The sequence below is a fragment of the Ambystoma mexicanum genome, chromosome 1p (assembly GCF_040938575.1).
Source record: "Ambystoma mexicanum isolate Mex_15411 chromosome 1p, UKY_AmexF1_1, whole genome shotgun sequence".
NCBI classification, from domain to species: domain Eukaryota; kingdom Metazoa; phylum Chordata; class Amphibia; order Caudata; family Ambystomatidae; genus Ambystoma; species Ambystoma mexicanum.
The window spans coordinates 1,501,454,242-1,501,476,059 of NC_090921.1; the positions used below are offsets into that span (position 1 = coordinate 1,501,454,242).

The 21,818-nt window shown below is 46.5% G+C and overlaps 1 protein-coding gene across 1 annotated transcript in view; it reads left to right on the plus strand.

Annotated features, from left to right (window-relative positions):
• LOC138456673 (lens fiber membrane intrinsic protein-like) overlaps nucleotides 1–21,818 on the plus strand; it is a 422,919-nt gene that overhangs the window by 201,596 nt on the left and 199,505 nt on the right. The window contains exon 3 of the mRNA XM_069607193.1: nucleotides 16,320–16,460. Within this exon, the coding sequence (XP_069463294.1) occupies nucleotides 16,320–16,460 (141 nt within the window). The remainder of the gene's footprint in view (nucleotides 1–16,319; nucleotides 16,461–21,818) is intronic.

A 21,818-nucleotide genomic window follows, 5' to 3' on the forward strand; every position in this document is an offset into this window, starting at 1 on the left:
TGTGCACAATTTCAGCCATCATCCCTCACACATCGTGCGCCTCTCCAAAAGAGGGGGATGACACTGCCATGGTCAGATTTGCAAATCGACTTTGTAGGCCCTGTAATTGGCTCATCTAGAGGAAACAAGTACATGTTGACCGTTACATGCTTGTTTACCAAGTGGGTGGAATGTCTCCCGGCCCCAAACTGCAAGGCAGAAACAGCAGCTGCCCTGATGATTAACCACATCTTTTCCCGTTTTGGTCTACCTCAAAGGATTGAGTCAGACAGAGGTAGCCACTTCATCAGTGAAGTAATGACAAAGATGTGGGAGATACTGGGGGTCAAAAGGAAGCTACACATTGCTTACAGGCCAGCTTCTTCTGGAGCAGTGGAGAGATACAACCGAACCATTGTGAGCATCTTAAAAAAGTTTGTGGGCCAAGTTGGGATATCCGACTACCTCTGGTCCTAAGGGCCATCAGATCTACCCCTTCATCTGCAACTAAAATGTCACCATTTGAGTTGATGACCGGACGCAAGATGGTGCTTCCTCAGCATTTGCTCTACAGGACCCAAGAGCAGACACTGATAAATACCTCCACAACTCATGAGTATGTGGAGAATTTAAGGAAACACCTCCAACATGCTTTTGCCTATGCTCAGCAGAATCTAGAAAGATCAGCTGAGAGTATGAAAAACGCACTATGATTTGAAAACCAGCAGGAAGGAATATGATGTGGGAGACCGGGTCTATCTATCCAATTTCCAAAGGAACCAGGCCAAACAGCGAAAATGTTTGCCTACATGGAAGGGACCCTTTGAAATTATAGACAAGATCTCCCCTGTTGCCTACAAAATCGGCATCCCCAAAGGTAATTTGGCGGAAGGGGAACATAAGTGGGTCCATATAAATCAGCTAATGTGTTGCTAATGTGTTGCCATCCCAGGCACACTCTGCAACAACTGGAGGAGTCAAATCCAGTTTGACTATAAAATGTATATGCCACCCCACTATATCAATGGTGGGGAAGAAATGTCTATGAATAGGTATTGCCGCTTTCCTTTGTCGTCCTAGGAGAAAGAAAACCTGGAGACTGGCCAAGGAGGACGATCCGGAGACCGGGGGCAAAGATCCGAGGGGCCTGGGGTACCGCCCAATATTCCCATTAGGACCGGCGAGGAGAACCGATCGATCCAACCGGATGGAGGAAAAGATGCTGAACTGTGCCATCTACAGAATTGGAAGAAGATGATGCGGACATACCAGTGCGTGGGTCAAAACTTTCTTCGCGTCCGACTCCCCCTCGACTCAAATTCAAAGTGCAGTCAGGGGGGGGGCCTTGTAAGGTGTATTGACCCACGTTTGAGTCATTAAGCTGCAACATTTGGTGCTGTGGGCTTAGAAAATCCAAGATGGCCAAAAAGCCCACATGTGCGCCAGAATCCAGAAGAACCGCGCAGTTTGTGCGCACACCAAAATGGTTGCCTAACCTTCCACCCACCAGTGCGAGCGTGATGGGCCAGGGGTGCCATGAGTGGAATGTGTGCCAAAGGAAAAACAGCAGTGCCCGTTAGCTTAAAAAGCCCTTTGAAATCACCTTGGTTTCTCTGAATGCAAGCTCAAAATGCCTATTTTCAAACATTGCAGGATATTCAAAAATCTCACTGAACACCAGCAGACATTTGGCAGAATGAAGTTTTGTGTGCATACAAAATCTGGAAAGATGAAGAGCCCAAAACAATGTTCATAACAAAACTGGCTAAGCTGTGGAGGCCAGCAGCTTAAGTTAAACTGAACTGAAAACCACTAAAATCGAAATGTTTAAATTAAATGAGGGACCTACTTTGAGTGTCACATAGTTTGTAACTGTTGAAATGTCATAGTTTTGAATTTAGAATCAGCACTCTAGCTGCATGTGTAAAAATTGTCAGTTTGATTTGAATGTAGAAAACTGGGAACAAAAAGTGACATTTAGCTGAAACCTGGCTTAATGAAACTGGATTCTGCCTGACAACTACCCCGGACTGGAGTTGAAACTGGATCAACAGCTGTGTTCCCAGGCCTGGCTGCATTCTGCTGCCCCCACAAAAAGGAGGTGACACCTCTCTGATTGAATTACCTGGGGACTGCAGGAAACTGAACAATGGACTCAGGCAAATGTTATATTGGGCAGGCCGTAAAGTGGCTTCCTCTTGGGAGAAGTGGGAGGAGAAGTGCCTGTGAGAGCCAGCTGAGCTTGGGGGAAGTGGATAAACCAGTTCTTCCACCATGTGATGTGGGAAGCCACACCCCTTTTTGACCAGGGCATAAGTTAAAAAGATAGATAACTCATAGTGCGGACTGGTCAAAATTATATAAGTAATATTGTTATTCTTGTGATTTTTCTGTGCACGTTTTAAGAGGCGTTAGGACTCTGTGGTGTATTCTGGGGGGTTGCTAGCGGAAAATAGGGTCTCACTCCAAATGTCTGCATGTTAAAAATCTGACACTTCATCAATTAATGTCCATACTCCTTGCGCACATGTGTGTAATTTTTGGTAAATGTCCGATATTGGTAAACCAGTGAAAAAGCGCAAACTGTTGTCATTTTTGAATGCAAGCCCCCAGGAAGATCAGAGGCGGACAAGCATGGACCATAAGGAATATATAATGTGTACTTGTAATTTCAACAAATTGTGTATCTGGGAAATATAGATTTGAATCAAATATAGATTTGTGGGCAAATTGACCAGGGGAGGATCCTCTGACCCATAAACAGACCTCATCATGATGACAATCCATTTCCTTCCCCCAATCATGGAAGAGGGGAGAATTGGGCCAATGACAAGTAGAGAGGGGCAGGCTCAGTTATGCCACGCACACACCCACTTCCAAAACACATAAAAAGAGACTGCTGGGACAGGTAGAGACATTCAATTCAATTTTCTGTGGGACGCTCTGCCGGGAGACTCCAGACTTCACATCCATCAATCTCCAAAGACCAGAACTTTACTTCAGAACTTAAAGCAAGGGCCTAAACCCACAAACTGAGAACTCTTCTCAGCAGGCCTCAGCATCCTTAAAATCATCTGCAAACTATTCCACAGCCGGGCGAGCTGTTTGAATTCTGTGCCAAGAACTTTTGCCGGAAATGCAGACCAGACCCAAACTGCTGTGAGCAGAACCAGAGATCCGGATCGCTGTGAGCAGAACCGGTGCCTGATTGACCCACCGAGCAGAGAGAACCCCCGCTGGACGTGTTGACCAGATCCGTGACGAGGCCCATTCATTTCAAAATTAGGAGTGAGTATCCGCCAGAACTGTGCAGAACCCAATCTCTTAGTTAAAATAATCTAATCCAAACTGTTTTAACCTAATTAGAACAGCCTCTTAGAAATCCTGTCATCTGTCATTCTAAAACTGAGAACTGTCATCTGTCATTCTAAAGCTGCAAGCTGTCACCTGTCAATTGAGTTTTACTTTAAATCCGAAAATCTACCTTTATTAAATTGTCCGTATCTCTTGAACCGTTTGGGCTAGGAACGAAATTCATTTGAAAGCTGAGATTCTAGGCTTTCCAATGAACCTAGAACCTACTCCTTATACTTTTTCCGCAATCGCGATTTGCGCACTCGCGAAATTTACCGCGATTTGCGATTTTGGCTCAATTTCTCCACTTGTCAAAATAGCAGCTCCATTCTTTCCTCTGTTAAAATCCGTTTGCAACCTGGTAATAACTCATAGAGCATTGCTAAAGTGAGCCTGAACTAATACCAACAAGCATCTCTCACTCACCCTGAATCTCTAGAGGGAATTAAAATCAATTAGCACATTTTCCCATCCGTTGCCATCCCATTTAAAAGCATTTTGGGCCTGTGTTTCAAACTTCTACCTGTTTCCTCTAAGCTTGCTGGGGGGGGAACTGAATTTCGTATTGTATTTGATTGCATTCCTGAGAACTGTGTGCTCCTCTTTCCATCGCCTTCCATTTCTTACATTGCATAGGGGGGGGGGGTGAATTGCCAGAGAAAAAGTGATTACATTGTTGTTGGTTGGAATCATATCAAGTTTATTTGCTGTACTGCATTTTATTCCACCTTGCATTTCCTTGAACCCATAAAGCGTTTTCAGCTATCTCATCCTCTACACTACTCCTAAGTAACCACATCAGTGTACCCCTGTAACATTATCCATTGTTGATCACGGTCATATTCTGAAGTGTGATATCAGTTATCAATTTATTTATAAAGTGTGATAGATATATATATTGTTGAATTGTGCAAATAAACCTTTTAAATTTGCAAAACAAACCTACTTCTTGGCTCAGTGGGGTCAGGGGGATTCTAAGAGGGGGGTGTTATACAAGGGTTGTCATCCAGAGTACTGATCTGGACATAAAAATACATCAATAAGGGTTTTCCTTAGCATCCCAGACTAGGCATTGACTTAGCTGTAGTGTTGATTGAATATCGCTTACAACGTTACAGGTAACATGAGCGGCCATGTTGGAAAGGGCGCGAAACAAATGTGGGATGCATGCAGAGTCCTGCTATCATACACGGAGCAAAGGATAGATGCGGGAAGCTCATGAGGCACAACCAAAGCTTCTGAGTAGGGTTGTGGCTGAGGGGAGCTGTCCTGGAGAGGCTCTTTCCGTCGTGTTGCAGGCACTGTCCTGAGGCCGCTATAGGGCCCTGCAGGTGGAGGGAGGCTCCTGCCCTGCCTGGTGGACCTGGGGAAGTGGCAGCAGAGACTCACCATTCGACAGCACAGGAACCAAAGAGAGGAGAAGAAATTGGCAATGGACTAAGAACAGTCCCAAAAGAAGGAATACATAATTAAATGGAGAGAATTAACTTGGACGAACCAACAGCGAGAATGATGCAGATCATTGGGACAAAACTTTAAATTTACAGATTACCTAATGTCAGTAAAAGACCTGGAACACAGGCAAACACTCAAGATAGAGTCTGGGTGTTCACAAATTGGAAATAGAGACTGGCCAATAGAGCCCAAACAAGAACCTCACGGAGGACATCATCTGTCAACAATCTGACTCAGGAGAAGTAAGACATGAGATATACTCTCCCTGGCAGTGTTATGAATACAAATACATTTGGCACATATTTTCTCACATTTTGCAAGAATAAAGAAGTGTTTGCAAGTACATCTGGACAGGAATGGCTCTGCTTCATCCTTAGACAACATCCAGAAATAGCAGAGAGAAAAGAGAAATATGTCTATGCACGCACTAGAGAAGCCAAAGTGCATGAAGCAATAAGGACTTTTGAAAAAATATGAACACCAAAAGGAGAGAATGTAACTTTTAGGTATCCAATGTAATTACTTTGGCAATATTTGTCAAACTTGCCCTGTCAATAAAGTACTGCTACTAGGACTCTCTAGAACCCACACTGTTTCTCCCACCCCTCTGCACACTGCCACTGCAGCCAAACAAACTGATTCACAATGCACAATTTCTTACTTTCAAATTCCGGCTATTTGTATTTAAATCTATATATGATTTTGCTGCACTACCTTGCTCACTACCCTGCTCACTACCTTGCTCTCTACCTTGCTCACTACCTTGCTCTCTACCTTGCTCACTACCTCGCTCCCTACCTTGCTCACTACCTCGCTCCCTACCTTGCTCGCTGCCTTGCTCACTACCTTTCTCAAAGCCTTGCTCACTTCCTTGCTCACTACCTTGCTCACTGCCTTGCTCACTGCCTTGCTCACTGCTTTGCTCACTACCTTGCTCCATACATTGCCCACTGCCTTGCTCAATACCTTGCTCATTACCTTGCTCACTGCCTTGCTCATGGCTATGCTCACTACCTTGCTCCATACCTTGGCCACTACCTTGCTCCTTCCCTTGCTCACTACCTTGCTCACTACCTTACTCCCTACCTTGCTCACCACCTTGATCCAGACCTTGCCCACTACCTTGCTCCTTACCTTGCTCACTACCTTTCTCACTATCTTGCTCAATACATTGCCCACTAGCTTGATCACTACCTTGCTCACAGCCTTGCTCAGTGCCTTGCTCACTGCCTTGCTCACTACCTTGCTCACTACGTTGCTCTCTCCCTTGCTCACTACCTTGCTCTCTCCCTTGCTCACTACCCTGCTCACTACCTTTCTCCCTACCTTGCTCACTACCTTGCCCCCTACCTTGCTCACTACCTTGCTCACTGCCTTGCTCAATACCTTGCTCACTACCTTGCTCCCTACCGTGCTCCCTACCTTGCTCACTACCTTGCTCCCTACCTTGCTCACTACCTTGCTCGCTACCTTACACACTGCCTTGCTCACTGCCTTGCTCACTACCTTGCTCATTGCCTTGCTCACTGCCTTGTTCACTACCTTGCACAATATCTTGCTCACTGCCATGCTCACTGCCTTGCTCACTGCCTTCCCCACTGCCTTGCTCCCTACCTTGCTCACTACCTTGCTCACTGTCTTGCTCACTGCCTTGCTCACTACCTTGCTCACTACCTTGCTCATGCCTTGCTCGATACCTTGCTCACTGCCTTGCTCACTACCTTGCTCACTACCTTGCTTACTGCATCTCCCTGTACTCTCCTTCACAACCTCCCATTCAGCCGGCCTCCTTAATGACTAGCTTCCCTTCACCTCCTTGCAAGTCTGCTCCTTCTCCTTTCTTGTCCACTCCGCAGATATCAACATTATCCTATCTGTTTGATGCTTCAAGCTAAACCTTCTGCATGTAAGTACGTATGTATATATGTAGGTGATTCATATAGCTTGAACATAGCTAGAAAGCAACAGAGAGCTGTACAATTAACGTGAGTAGCATTTAGTGTGGGTGGTTGTCTTGTTGGTATATGGTCATCGTTTGCCAGTGAATTCTCCCAGGAAGAGCAAGGTCTTCATATCTGTCCTGAATCCTAGGAGGGAAGGAACCAGCCTGACATTAGCAGGAAAGCTGTTTGGGAGTGTGGGGGCATAGCAGTAGAATGATTATTTCCTGGTATTCTCCTTTCTTCACTTCTTCAATTCCAGTGTGGAAATGTCTTGGCTCCTGATGTTGTCTTGACCTTCTGAGAGGGTGATATTTTGTGAATTAGAGCTTTGTAGGTGATGCAGACTGTCTTGAAGGTGATGCGAGCTTGGAAGGGTAATGAGTGTAGTTCCTTGAAAATTAGGAAAATTTGTTTCAGTTTCTTTGGTTCTGTGATGAGGCATATTGCAGCATGCTGTACAGATTTTAGAGAGACCATGATCATATTTAGGACACCTTCCAGGAGGGCATTGCCTCCACCTACCACTGGGGCCTGGACGACAGATCTGAAGTATGAATTTGTAATGAAGGGTTTGATTTGTTGCAGTAGTGAGAGTGAGAACTGGTACCATGCTGTTTGTTACTTGTGGTGGTATGTGCTTTGAAGCAGAGGTCACAGTCAATTGGGAAGCTGAGGGACTTTTCACTACTGGGGAGTCCATCTGTAGAAGCAATTTCTGAACTTGGGTGCTTTTGGTGGCTCTGCCAAGGAGGATGAAATCTGTTTTCGTAGGGCTGAGTTTCAAATAGGCATTTCACATCCAGGCTTGAATGGCAGAGAGGCAGTGTTTCAGTTGGTGAATGTAATTGACGCAGTTGTCCGTCAGGTATAGCTGTGAACCGGGACAGCTGACCCAGCCCTTTAAGATGAGGTAGCAATACTTTGAGATATATGGGGATGCAGAATATACTCAAACATCAATAATCAAAACAACTCAGGAAGTTGACAAAGTTGACTGTTTTAATGTCAATTATCTAAAACAGGGAGTACAACTGACATCAATGGACGTCTCATGATCTCAACAAAATTCATAAAAAATATCATCTTTATAGCAGAAACTTGTGGTAGCCAACATCATCCTATGTTGCAAACTACAAAAACCTAGTGGCAAATTTGATAGACTTAGAGGGAACATCTAGGTATACGTTCCATGCTATTCTAAAAAAGTGAAAGGGTCTCTAATATCAGGTTGGGTAACTAAGCCCTCCTCTAAAACAAGTTACTATGAACGTCACTAAATACACAACGTCACATTAGTTACACAAACTATAGGGTCCTTAACTAAACAGCCCCCTATAATTGGCGGGCACTATTACATCCGTCAGTATTTTTCCACCCACGTTAGCAGCACGCATGCTGGATTTCCAGGTGCTGGTGGGGTGGTCATACCCATAGCTTCCCACCAATAAGCATATCATCTATCATCACCTCAGTGGTCCGCACGTCAATTAAGGCTTTGATCTTGGCCTTGGAAGTGTTCCTTGCTCTGGAGAATACGAGTGAGTGGAGGCACGCTTTGTCTCCTTGCATAGGTGTGGTTCATCATGTTTGTCCAGCTTCAACCCTCCACGTGATTAAAGACCACAAATTTGAGATCTTTTGCATTTAAAATAGTATTATTTAATTAACTTCTGACGTCTTTTCTTGTTTTTGTCCATGTCTTCCAGACAGGAGTTTCATTCTTTCACACGATTGTAACTACTTTCAGATCCTCCGAGCCCGACACAGTCTTGGCTTCTTGGGGCTGGTCCAGCATCGCTCTTCTGAGATTCACTTTTGTAATTCAATTGCTTTTCTTAACAGCGACACACTGGAAAAGACCTTCCGTTCTTGTTCCAGCTCTGCTATAACATGAAGTGGAATCATTAATTCTTCACTTACTCCTATATATGTATACTTTGGCGCTTTCCGCAATCTATTCACAACATAAGCCGGTCCGATAGCACAGCGAGTAGGGAGCTAGCTTTGACATCTGTGCAGAGCCTGCTGACGCAGGTTCGAATCCCGGCAGGGCCAATCTCAGCCTTTCATCCTTCTGAGGTCGATAAATGAGCACCACACACCGTGGGTAATAATAAGCAGTGCTCAGATACCTGAGGGTTCGTAGCGCTATATAAATGCTAAATTATTATTATTATAACTAGCCTCAAGAATACTTTGTTTGCATTTCTTTGCATCTGTACACGTGTAAAATAACTTGATATCTTCATTGTTTCTGTAGTATAAGCCTCTTTCGACCCTGAACTGTTGCTTATCTTTGATACATTATAGAATATCTACATTCTCTTGCCGCTGCATCTCTTCTGGGTGCATCAGTTTTACTTTGTGTGATGTCACCAATCTGCTCTTCTGCTCTTTTTTCATGCTTCTTTTGGGTTTCATTCAAATGGCCATCATACTGTTTTGTATGCAGGTATGGCTTTCTTAACGGGAACCTTACCTCCAGGATTCTCCTCAGTATCGTTTTTTTCACTGGTACTGCACAAGTTTCACACTCTGGCTCCCAACATATAGGCAATATGGGCAAGATGCTTGGGGGTGGGGGGTACTTGGCTCCTTCTCTACAGATGTGTGTCATTAGCATACTGGTGGATTTTTATTTTGAATTTGGCTAAGAGGGCCCCCAGTGGCACAATGCTGAGGTTGAAGATGGTAGAGGAGAGGATGGAGTCGTGTAGGACTTTGTAGGTCAGTGGGATCCGTTAGGATCTTCAGGTGCCTTATCTTGATGAGCTGATGTATTTTGATGAGGGCTGAGACAAACCATGGAAGGACTGTGGCATTGAATTCAAGGCAGGGGGACAGGATGTTGAATAGCACTTAGTGTGTGATCATGTTGAATGAGGCAGGGAGGTTGAGCAAGACCAGTAGGCATGGACCATCCTTGTCCATGATGAGGAGTGACTGATTGATGGCCCAGATGGTGGCTGTCTTAGTGATGCATTTTGGTCAGAAGCCGGATTGGTGTTCTTGAAGTAGGTTGTATTAGATAATTTTGTGTAGTTGGACTGTAATAGTCTTCTGGATCTTGCCAATTTAGAGTGGATGGTCGATGGAGCATCATCCATGTAGCAGCTGACCTTGAGTAATGTAAGGATATTTGTGAGTTCTTCCAGTGTTAGGGTCTGTGCTGCAAAAAGTCTCTGCCCATCCTACCGAACTGGCTTCATTCTACCCTGGCCGCAAAACTACATTTTTTATATTCAGCTGTAAATAAATGCACATGTGAGTAAGTATGCTGTTTTGTGGCACTACACCTTTATTGAGTGTAGTAGCTCTTACATAGTCCAAGATCCAGGTTTCTGTGTCGCATTACCTTTCTTCCTCAACAGATGACTGCTATTTCAAAGATGCTCACAATATATTGTAAAGGCACCACGACCCTGTATCTGTGTCCTGTATGCACATCATTTCTGTGTAAAAGAAGACCTCAACCTTCAATATACATCAATATAAAATACAATAAATACAGAGATTCCCTGGAATTCATGGGTGACTCTTTGCAGTGAGTCTGTTGCGTAACAGCTTAGGCCAGTGTGTAGTTTCAGCTCAGCGAGCAATGAATGAGACGTTTTGTGGATGTGATGTTATCCTCTCTCATGGGCACAAGGTTTTGGCCAAAGTCGTTACTTAGGTGGAGTCTGTAGGGTATTTTGTATAAACTTGGGGCTTGGCAGTATTTTCTTACTGGCAAAAACAATGGTAATTTGACAGTGACTATTCCTTGCATTCAGATTGGGTTTGGCTTTATAGTGGAATACATTTTGTTGGTGGTATTTGGTGAGCATAATTTCTTTGTTTTATTTGTGGCCCCAACATACAAAACCCCTTTCTTTTGTTTAGACTGTTCTTGTGATCTCTAGAGGCCTCAGACTTCTACATTATTCAGAAACACCACATTTTCATATGGAGTGCCACCTATGGCTGTTATCACTGATTTATTTACATTAGTGAGACTATGTTTCCATGGAGTATTCACAATAACATGTGGTATTATCACTAATTTATTTACATTAGTGAGACTATGTTTCCATAGGGTATTCACAATAACATGTGGTATTATCACTAATTTATTTACATTAGTGAGACTATGTTTCCATAGGCCTCTCTCTGCTGATTCATATACGCTAAGCAGACCATTGCATTATATTCCACTCGGACGCCACACACACATACCCTGAGTGGAATCACGCGCACAACTATTTATAATGGCTCATGATCACGCGCACAACTATTTATAATGGCTCATGACATTTCTTCATCTGTATAAGAAACTTGGCTCATTAAACATCATTCCCTCCCCTACAGAGTATTTTCTTTTTTTATAGGCACCAAATGAAGAACAGAAGCAAGAATAGTCTTAGGCAGACTGTGTGTTATCACAATTTCATTTCAAAATGATAGTTTACCATTCTGGTGAGACAATCCTTTCTGAAATAAACATAAGAGAAACAAATGCAATAATACCACGAATTTCATTTTACGTTTTCAACAAGCAAAGAGAGATTACATCATGTGTCTTGCAACACTATAACGTGGCAGTTAAACACAGGAGAATTCCCTATCGATACACTGCCTGCCTAATATTAGATAATTTGTCCGGCAGTCACAGCAATCTCACTCCATTTGTATATTTACCAGCTATTTGTAGCTTTTCAGCACGTGAAATCGCCTGGCTTGTCGTGTCTGAGCAGTGACCCAGGGCTCTCTTTTTTTTCTTTCTTTAAAGCACCCAGCGAGAACATGCAGTTCAATCTGCAATCTGCAGTTCTCAAGCCGGTGCCAAGTGACTAGGAAACCCCAGTCTCTGAAGGTCAGTGGTCCAGCTCCTCACAGCAGCAGAACGAAGGTGACCTCACTGCAACTCCGCAAAATGTCTTCTCTTTGTATTCTGTCAGAGACACTCCAAAAAAAACCTCTATTACCTCCCCTAAGTCTACGTAGATTATTGCCTACTCCTTCCTCAACAATAGCTCACTTTTATAGAAAGCAATTGTATCTAACTGATTTCCTGGCATTCGAATTTTGCTTCCTGCAAAGACAGTGAACAGGGCAAAGAAAAATTGCCTGTTTAAAAATGAATCTCAGCCTGCCTCATTTTGCACATGGAGAACACATTATAATGTTAAGTAGTTAGAATCGTGTTAGTATTTGTTAGTTAATTTAGTTAATCAAGTATCTAATGTGTCTCCTGTAAGTGAGGCATTTCAAGTGAAGAAAAAAAAATGGTGTGCTTTTAAATAGGTATTGAGAAGAAAAATGAGAGTGTGCTTTTAAAAATAGATAGCCTGTCTTCATATACATGTCCATATGTTACCCTGGCAACACATTGCTATCTGTACCACAGCACAGTAATAATGTGATCTCATGCAGTGGCGCTGCACTCCAAAACACGCTAAATTAGAATACAAGTCTCTGTATTTTATTTGCAGTCAGTGTAGAGTGCCATTGGTCTGTGATTGTGGAACTTTTCCGACCTTTGTGTCCTTGTGGAATTAAAATGCACCGGTGCCTTCTGCAAGCTACAGTATCGGGTACAATGTTTTTAGCTTGTGATGCTGCCTGAGTGTTCATAAAAGTAATAGTTGGGCAATACGTGGTTATTAGCTGCATTGATTGAAGGCTGTCTGATGCTCGTTCGAGCTCCTTCAAAACATGCGGCGGCCGCTTGGTACTCCCTGCTCTCGTATGACCTTGGCTTCTGGACCTCCTTGTACCCTAGTGGAATGCGTGAGTGCTGGCTGAACTTTCTACTGCCTCCTCCTCTTACACCGGAACCTTTAACTTGTGGCTATTGCACTCTGTGACTCTACCTTGCCTTCCTACTCTACTTCCCTCACTGCACTTGTGTTCTCTAAAAAAATAAAAATGTTGTTTTCTGTGGGTGTGCCTTTTTACATCACTTCACCCATTTTGCAGTGAGCTGGGTCTGTTTAAATTCGATTCTAGGTGGTTTTGTGCCTTTTACATCACTGCACCCATTTTGCATTGCGCTGTGTCTGTTTAAATTCGATTCTAGGAGGTTTTGTGCCTTTTACATCACTGCACCCATTTTGCATTGCGCTGTGTCTGTTTCAATTCGATTCTAGGTGGTTTTGTGCCTTTTACCTCACTACACCCATTTTGCATTGCACTGTGTCTGTTTAAATTCGATTCTAGGTGGTTTTGTGCCTTTTACATCACTGCACCCATTTTGCATTGCGCTGTGTCTGTGTCAATTTGATTCTAGGTGGTGTTGTGCCTTTTACCTCACTGTACCCATTTTGCATTGCATTGTGTCTGTTAAAATCATTTTTGAGGGTGTGCTTCTTAAATCATGCACCTTTTTTATGCACTGCACTCTTGGATCCTTGTTGCATATATTCCTGGCACCCCCACCTATTGCTATGCAGTTATGCTCTCCTTATCTCCTATGCCTCCTAGTGACTGGTCAAGACTGCAATACAGCCCCCCTTTATTTTCTCTACTTCCTCTTTACATCTGCAGCCCCTTCATTATTACCTAGTCTTCCTCTCCCTACCACACGTTCCCCCTTCCTCTCCAACTACACATCTCATGCACTTATCTCCAACAGAAACGCCGTCAGGCATGTATGATGGACTCATGTCCTTGTTCGTCTTACCCTACCACCTCTCCCCCGCCCCCTCTTTTATGTATAGGTCTTGCATTATTGAAATGACCGTCAGGCACGTACAATAATTCAAGTCATATGTTGTAACCAGTTTGTATTCCTCCTTGTTCTTTGTTTTACCCCCAAATACATAGCACTTGCCCATTCTGAATGCTCCAATGCCAGTTGAGAACGTCAATTCCTGTTTGCTAACCTACTCCCTTCAAGCGTTGGAGTGCTTTGAAATGCTTGTTTAAGTGTATAGGCACTATAAAAATGACCAATGAATAAATAGAACATAGTTGTATTGTTGTGGGTGGGTGGGCATTGTGTCATTAGTAGGAGGGATCACTCTTGCAGTTTTTTCCTTGTGATATGTGTCAGGTGAGGGGTAGCACAATGCCAAGAAGGACTAATGTGCATTATCTTTAACAAATATGGGTGACGGGGAACAGGCACTGCCACGGAAGTGTCCGTTGTTCGTCAGTTGATATGAATGTTTTTCCTGTATTTCTATAGATTGTTCTTGTGCTAATCAAACATGGGCATGGTTTTCTCGGTATTTTAGTGTATGCCCTTGCACTGCTGTGTTGATGCTTGCACATATGTTCCTTTTAAATGAGGCACTTGTACTGTTGAGTTCTGGTGTGTGTTGCTCATTGTGTAAGTTCATTGTTTCTCTACGCGTTTTGTAGGTTTGTTTCTGTGGGTGTTCAACTGGTAAATGTTTATGCTTAAACTGAAGAACATACAGCGTGTGCGTGAGGCTTTATCTCACCGTAGAAATACAGATTGCTTAAATACTGGTCTCAGAATGTCTACATCGGGCTTGGTTAAGGAGGAAAAGGTATTTAGTACAGAACCACTGAATGGTGACTTGACATTGCTAAGGCTGAAATAAGATGTAGTGGACATGATGGCCCTGTATTTTGATTTCGAGTATATCTATGTTTTATGAATTTCAAAAGGCAGTGTTGTGTATGTTTTATGTACTTGTATGGTTTGGTAGCCGAATAAAGCTTAATCAAAAATGAAAATAAAAGAAAAACAAATCTTCCTTGAGTACGATTGCAGTTTGGGGCCTGGGATTGTACTAAGTATGTGCAGCAACATTCTTTGTTTGCTGTTTTCATGGTTAGTTGTGTTTTTTCGTTTGGTATGGCCACTCTGAGCTAAGGGCCTGGTCATGTAGATATGGTGCTAGTTTTCTCCATTTCTCTATTCAGCCAGTAATGGTTTGGACAGGTAATTATTCCTAGACGTGGAGATGGACGCATATTCACCGGGTGAGAAGTGCACATTTGTGTGACTACAGATTTCTTCATTCAGCCCTTAAACATTCCTTTCTAATTTAGAATATCAAAAATGAACATAGATGTAAAACCAGTATCCTGGGAGGGCTAGTGTAATTAACTAATCTCTATGGAATGAGGCCGCTCAATAGTCCCATCCCCCGGCTCTCTCATTGGAAAATGGATTCCATTAGTATTTTTAGTGCTAGTTGGCCAGTGTCCAGTTCCAAGTTAAGGGAAAAGACACGTCTTCCACACTATTAAGCACAGCAAGGTCACCGTTAGTGACAGATGGGCACTATACAAGACCACTTACACAACATTACATGAAATATAGCCTTCAATGCACTACTAATTGACATAAGAACCCTTTTTAGAATGCTCTGATTGGGCCATTCAACCGGGAACGAGAATTCTGAGCAAATCCCAAGCGCTAATACCTGATATTTGCTCAGAATCCTCATTCCTGCTTGGCTCAGACAAGCAGAAGGCCCCTCAGTGCTCTGCCGCTTCTACTTACATGTCCCCCCCCCACCTATTTTGCCAGCCAATAACGTTATCATGTACCGGTATTCTGCCTCTATCCGCTGCTGCCCTCTTCCTCTCACAGATACTGTGGCTGGGAGAGTGTGAGGGGGGGCAGGGAGGAGGGTATCCTTTGCGTCCTCTGCAACCATACTCTCTTAGTGCCCCACCATTGCACCCTGATATGTTCCCATCCTCCCCTTGCGGCCTGCCCTTCTCCTTCACAGTGCAGTATGGCTTGCCAGTGAAACGCCTCAGCTGCCGCCACCTCAGTGTCCCACACAGATCTCCTGAGAGACACCCCTGCCCCCGCTCTCTGCTGGAGGCCTTGGATGCTATGCAGCCCCACACTTTTCACAGCCCACACACTTTCTGCATCACTAACGCAATGCCCCCCGGCTCCATGGCAAACTCTTTTCCTTTAGCCTTTTTTCGAAAGGCGGTGGCACTGCACACCCACTTTCGCATTATAGTGCTTGAGAACTTTCCCTTCACTCTGGGTCACTAAGCATCGTGCTTGAGAACTTTCCCTTCACTCTGGGCCACTAAGCCAGGCCAGTGGCACTTCACACCCGCTTTAGCATTATCGTGCTTGAGAACTTTCCCTTCACTCTGGGCCACTAAGCCAAGCCAGCTGCACTTCACACCCGCTTTAGCATTATCGTGCTTGAGAACTTTCCTTTCACTCTGGGCCCCTAAACCAGGCCAGTGGCACTCAGCACCCACTTTAGCATTATCCTGCTTGAGACTCTGGGCCATAAAGTCAGGCTTTCTGAGCAGCACCTGGTGCGCTAATGCGTAATGATGGCTGCTTTCTGTTCTTAGAGATCACTGCGAAATCTTTCTTAATAAGATGCCACTATGAACTGACTGTTCCGAAATGTAGCAGGATACTTGCAAGCCCTCATTTTACAATCCTCCTGAATCGTTTGTGCGACATGTTCCCCAAAGGCTATGAGAAGGTTGCATCGTGCGTGAGGGACCTGACAGTGCTGTCAGTTGAGGGGACTGGGTTGTTGAAGTGTGGCGGTGAAAGCCCAGCTCCGCCTTGTGGCATGATGCTCTTGTTCCCAGTTGGCCCCTCTCCTTGGCACATTCTGACCGTGTTCTTTTCTCACACAGCATTTTGGGACGCCACTCGTGCGTTTATGCTCCTCTCGATCCTGTCTTGCTTCGCTGGAATCATCCTGGGACTCACTGCCTTCTCCAGTAATGCCAAGGCTTCTCGCATCCGTTCCGCCGGCATCACCTTGGTAGTCGCTGGTATGTATGGACTCAAGCAATGTCATGAACACGTGTACTAGTAAATGTGATGTTTCCTATGTGATAACGGAAAGATTGCTACCATGGCAACAGCATTACCGATTGAAATCAACTAGTGGAGACAACAGACGCATCCTACACGCATGGGCTGTTCTGATGGCACGGTGCATTTTGCCTAATGAGGCAACCTCCGCATCTGCAGATTTTTGGGACCACAACTATGTACAGCCCTGGTTAGCACAGCCAGTGGTGAAGGGTCATGGGGCTAGTATTCCACCCCATGGGGAGAGCCAAAGGATGCCGATGTCTGAGCTACAGGGTGAGCGACCCTCTCTATCAAGCAAGGCCCATCGCCTCCTTGTGTCCTTGCATTCAGAAGATCTCCCCGGAGAACCCAAGCCGGGGGAGAGCAAACTCTGAACTACGGGAAGCGAGTGGGCAACCTTTTGGCTTACTACACAAAAACCCAGACTCATTTAAAAGTGGAAAAGGTCGCTTTAATGTGACAGGCCAAGGCTTACAATCAAAACGCTTAACTGGCTCCATGGCCTAACAAACTAAATAGCTATTTGAACAATCAATTAAATAACTTAAACATTTCCCATTTTCCCCCAACAGTTAAATAATTAAATAACCCATTCCTCCCTAATGATCCCTTGGATCCTACCGTATCCTTGCCCCTTTTCCAGGCGTCCCGCTTTCTCCCCAGGGGCCATGCCCCTCCAGGCTCAATACCTGATCCCCCGGGGTGACCTGCTTGTGCAAACAGCGCCACCCCCTCCTTTCCCGTGTCATTCCCCCATTGTGCTTCCCTCCCCCCACATCAAAAGGGGCCATGCCCCCGGCACCCCGACCAACTTTGACCCCCTGAAACTCCCCTCTACACCAAACTCCTCTTACCTGTGACCTGCAGCCAGCCTGACCTGCCACATCAGCAACAATAATACACACACCTTTCCCGATGCCCTGACCTGTCACACCAAACTACCATCCCTACCCTCTCAACAGACCCCTAAACCATAAACCCCCCCCTCCCCCTCATAATCCTCTGACGAACGTCCCCCCCCATTACATAACTAACTTCCCTAAACAAAAATGAAGGGGTGGGAGGGCGGGACAATCGCCAAGTCCTAACCGTCGCCTGCCTCCCGAACCTTCCCTGATCCCTTAAATACCCCGGGCGGGGCGCTCTACACCCCCACGGCCACTCGCTGGCCGTGTGCAGCGCCAAAATACTCCCCGGGGGGAAACGCTTCGCGTTCCCCCCGGGGCCCCCCTTTTGGCTTACTGCACAAAAACCCAGACTCATTTAAAAGTGGAAAAGGTCGCTTTAATGTGACAGGCCAAGGCTTACAATCAAAACGCTTAACTGGCTCCATGGCCTAACAAACTAAATAGCTATTTGAACAATCAATTAAATAACTTAAACATTTCCCATTTTCCCCCAACAGTTAAATAATTAAATAACCCATTCCTCCCTAATGATCCCTTGGATCCTACCGTATCCTTGCCCCTTTTCCAGGCGTCCCGCTTTCTCCCCAGGGGCCATGCCCCTCCAGGCTCAATACCTGATCCCCCGGGGTGACCTGCTTGTGCAAACAGCGCCACCCCCTCCTTTCCCGTGTCATTCCCCCATTGTGCTTCCCTCCCCCCACATCAAAAGGGGCCATGCCCCCGGCACCAGAAAAACCCTCCCCCGAGGAGTTCTTTCTGCCCCAACCCCCCCCCTAACTTTTCTACCTCAAACTTTTTACCCATTCTCCCAGCCAAGCACCCCAGTCCGCCAGGTAGTGATTATTCCCATACACGGACAAGTGTACCCCCACCTCTCTAAAGATAAGGAGACCCTCATATGTTATTTCCTTATGGTCCATGACCTGCACTGCCACCGAGGCACAAAATTTTTACCCTTTCTCTGTTTATCCCCTTCCTGGCCCGTTCTATTGCTCCCCCCTTTTCACTCCCCTCCACCCTCATCGCGGCAACAACTTAGTCCATACCACCACTGCTTGAGGCCACATTTCCCGCACCCACACTAAGTCCCTCTTCATTTTCCTTAGCAGAGCCAACCCCGTATCTCTCACCAGGTCATTCTCCCCTGCATGCATAATCACCACCTCTGGAACCCCAAGCATCCCTCATCCCTGCCAATATAGGAAGCAGGTGATCCCACCGCAGGCCCCCCAACCCGTGCCGTCTCACCACCACTTCCTTGTAACTGCACCCCTGTTACCTTCCAAACCCCTTTTCCCCACTTCTTTCCCCAGCCCACTTAACAATTGAATGGCCAACAAATCAAAACTTGCGCCAACTCCCCTTCCTTTCGCGCAGCATCTGAAAAAGAAAATACAAAATCACTGACAAGTCAAAATATTTCAACAACAGTTGGCCCGCAAAAACCTAACCACCTTTTCAGCATCCCCATTATCAAACTCCCTGCCGTACCCCTTGTATTTCCCAGCCTCCAACGACCCAATCTTTTCACCTTGGCTTCTGAAAAAACCCAGCCCGGTACCCTCAGATGCTGCGCCCATCCTAAAGTAATGAGTCCCAAAAACCTATTCCTTTTCACCCACTGCCACCAACTCCTTCCGCAATACCCCTAGCACCTGAAACTGGGCATAAGACCTTGCTCCCACGACCAGCCGAACCCAAGAGTCCCTTCCCTCCTTATCCGTCTTAGCCTTTTAATCTTGATGTCTAAACCTACTTCTGTAATTTGAACATCTCCCCATTGCAGTCCCCCTACCCCCCTTTTCCCCCGACCAACTCAAAAAACCTTGAAAGCCCCCAAACAATACCCACGTAAAACAAGTCGCAAACCGCTCCCCTACAAGCAATAAACCATTTGCTCCACTTGTTGTGCCCAGTTTATTCCTTTACATTCCTGCATTGTCCCCCCGCACCCATTGTCCCCCCTGCACCGGGGGCCCACGTGCACCCCCGTCCATGCAGGCCCTTCCATATAACTCTTCAAGCTCCTCGCATCCCTTACCACCTTTTTCCCACCTGCACCAGGGGCCCTAATGCACCCCCGTCCATGCAGGCCCCTTTTCTTCCTTACTCCTCTCCACCGCTGCACCAGGGGCCAAACCTGCGCCCCCGTCCATGCAGTCCCTTCCATATAACTCTTCAAGCTCCTCGCATCCATTACCACCTTTTCCCGCCTGCACCAGGGGCCCTAATGCACCCCCGTCCATGCAGGCCCCTTTTCTTCCTTACTCCTCTCCACCGCTGCACCAGGGGCCAAACCTGCGCCCCCGTCCATGCAGTCCCTTCCATATAACTCTTCAAGCTCCTCGCATCCATTACCACCTTTTCCCGCCTGCACCAGGGGCCCTAATGCACCCCCGTCCATGCAGGCCCCTTTTCTTCCTTACTCCTCTCCACCGCTGCACCAGGGGCCAAACCTGCGCCCCCCGTCCATGCAGACCATTACACATAAATTTCTCTTCCGGCACTTCGCTTCTCTGCCCCACTTTTTTATTTTTTTTTTTTATTTTAAATTTAGCTGCACCAGGGGCCCTAGTGCACCCCCGTCCATGCAGCCCCATCTCCTCACTTCCCCCCTGCTGCACCAGAGGCGCTCCCGCACCTCCGTCCATGCAGCCTGAAGCCTACTCACCTTGTCGTGCGGCAAGCGTGAGGGCTTCCCCACCGTCGACCCTGCCCTCCAACGACAGCTACCTCTCCCTTAACAATTTCCACCGTTACCTCCCCCCTGGGCCCTCCCCTACCTACGCATCTTCCTCCTCACCTTTCTCCTGCCCCCTTTAATTTGCTCCCAACAAACCTTTCATCAAACCTTGTGCCCCCCACCTCCTTTACGATAAACTGAGCCCGACCTACCAGCACACCCCGATTTACCTGGCATGCGGTCCTTCCCCCCCCCTTTCTTGTCCCGCTCCTCGCCCTGACCCACTGTCCCCTGCCTGAAAACAATCTGTAACCGGATGCCGACCCGCACACCTGCTGCACTCGTGTTTAAATTTGCACATCCACCTCGTGCAGTTTTCTTTATTGAACGCCCAACATGCTGTTGAGGGCTGTCCTCCGCCTCCTCCCCCCGCCCCCTCATGGGCGGGGCGACCAAGAAAGGGCCGGTAAGGCACGGGCAGCCCACTTGCTGTGTGTAATGTCGGGGCAGGCCTCGTTGGAGCCATCCATTGCAGCCAAAGATCCATGTCTATCTCCCCCCAGACCACCTGACTATCCTCCGCCATTCTCGCTCTGAATTCCTCATCATAGCGTACCCAGGCAAAACCCCCAAAACTCGTGAAAGCCTTCCTAATTACGTCCATATATTTAAGCAGGGCCACGCAACGCTCCGGAAATTTTTCACAGTACACACTGGCATAAATAATAAACGCCGACGTCCAATTCTCAATAGTCACCGGGACCCTTGGGCATGACGCCAGTTCCCTCTCTTCCTCCTTAGACCCCTCCTTTGCTCTCACTTCCCTATGGAGCAATTTAAAGACATCCACAAATTCCCCTGCCTGAATCTTCTCCCTGGTCGCTGCCATCAAGTGCGCCCCCAATGGTTTTGTTATCCCCATGTATGGCCATTTTTTCTCTTTTCTTTTCACTTCACACTCCTTATCCTTTCCAGCTTGAACTTCGAGCACCAATGGCTCCACCAGTTTGTCCGTTTGGACCTCCACTGAGCAAATGTTCTTCTCAACCCCTTCGGCTCCAATGGCCTGCACCCCGACCTCCTTCATCACACCTTGAAGACCACCCCAGTCATCCCCCAACCGCCTATTTGTAACCCCTCTCTGCCATGCAGATGACCATTCCCTTTCCCACTCACCTCTTTCCAGGCCTGCCACCTGTGGCCTAGCATCCACACCGGTGCTCCTCCACTCCATTCTTAGAGGGCTCCTGCTGCGGGGACAAAACATGTCAGCACAATCACCCAGCCAATAATTCCCTTGACCCCTTTCACCCCGACCCCCCTGTTCTTCCCTTTTCTTATCCCACCTTGAACTTCTTCTCTCCTCCACCCTTTCCCTTTCCGCCCTGTAATCCTCAACTTCCCATTGCCCCCCGTACTCCTCCCAACCAACTTCATCACCCCTTAAATACCATTGAGGATGCGAGCTCCTGCCTGAGATGATTTGCTGATCTTCTTCCGAGCCCGGGGCGTCCGCCCCGCCGCTCCCCTGACGTCTTCTCGGCGGGGCTGTGGGAACCTCTGCCCGGTCCTCTTCTCTTGGGCGAGGCGTTCCGACCTCCACCCTAAAATCCTCAATGCTAGGGGCTGTGCCGCGCCCTCTAGGCTCTCCTTGCGTTAACCGAGGAGGGGCCGTACTGAAACCCTCACCCTCCATCCGTACCGCGGGGGCTGCACAGCGC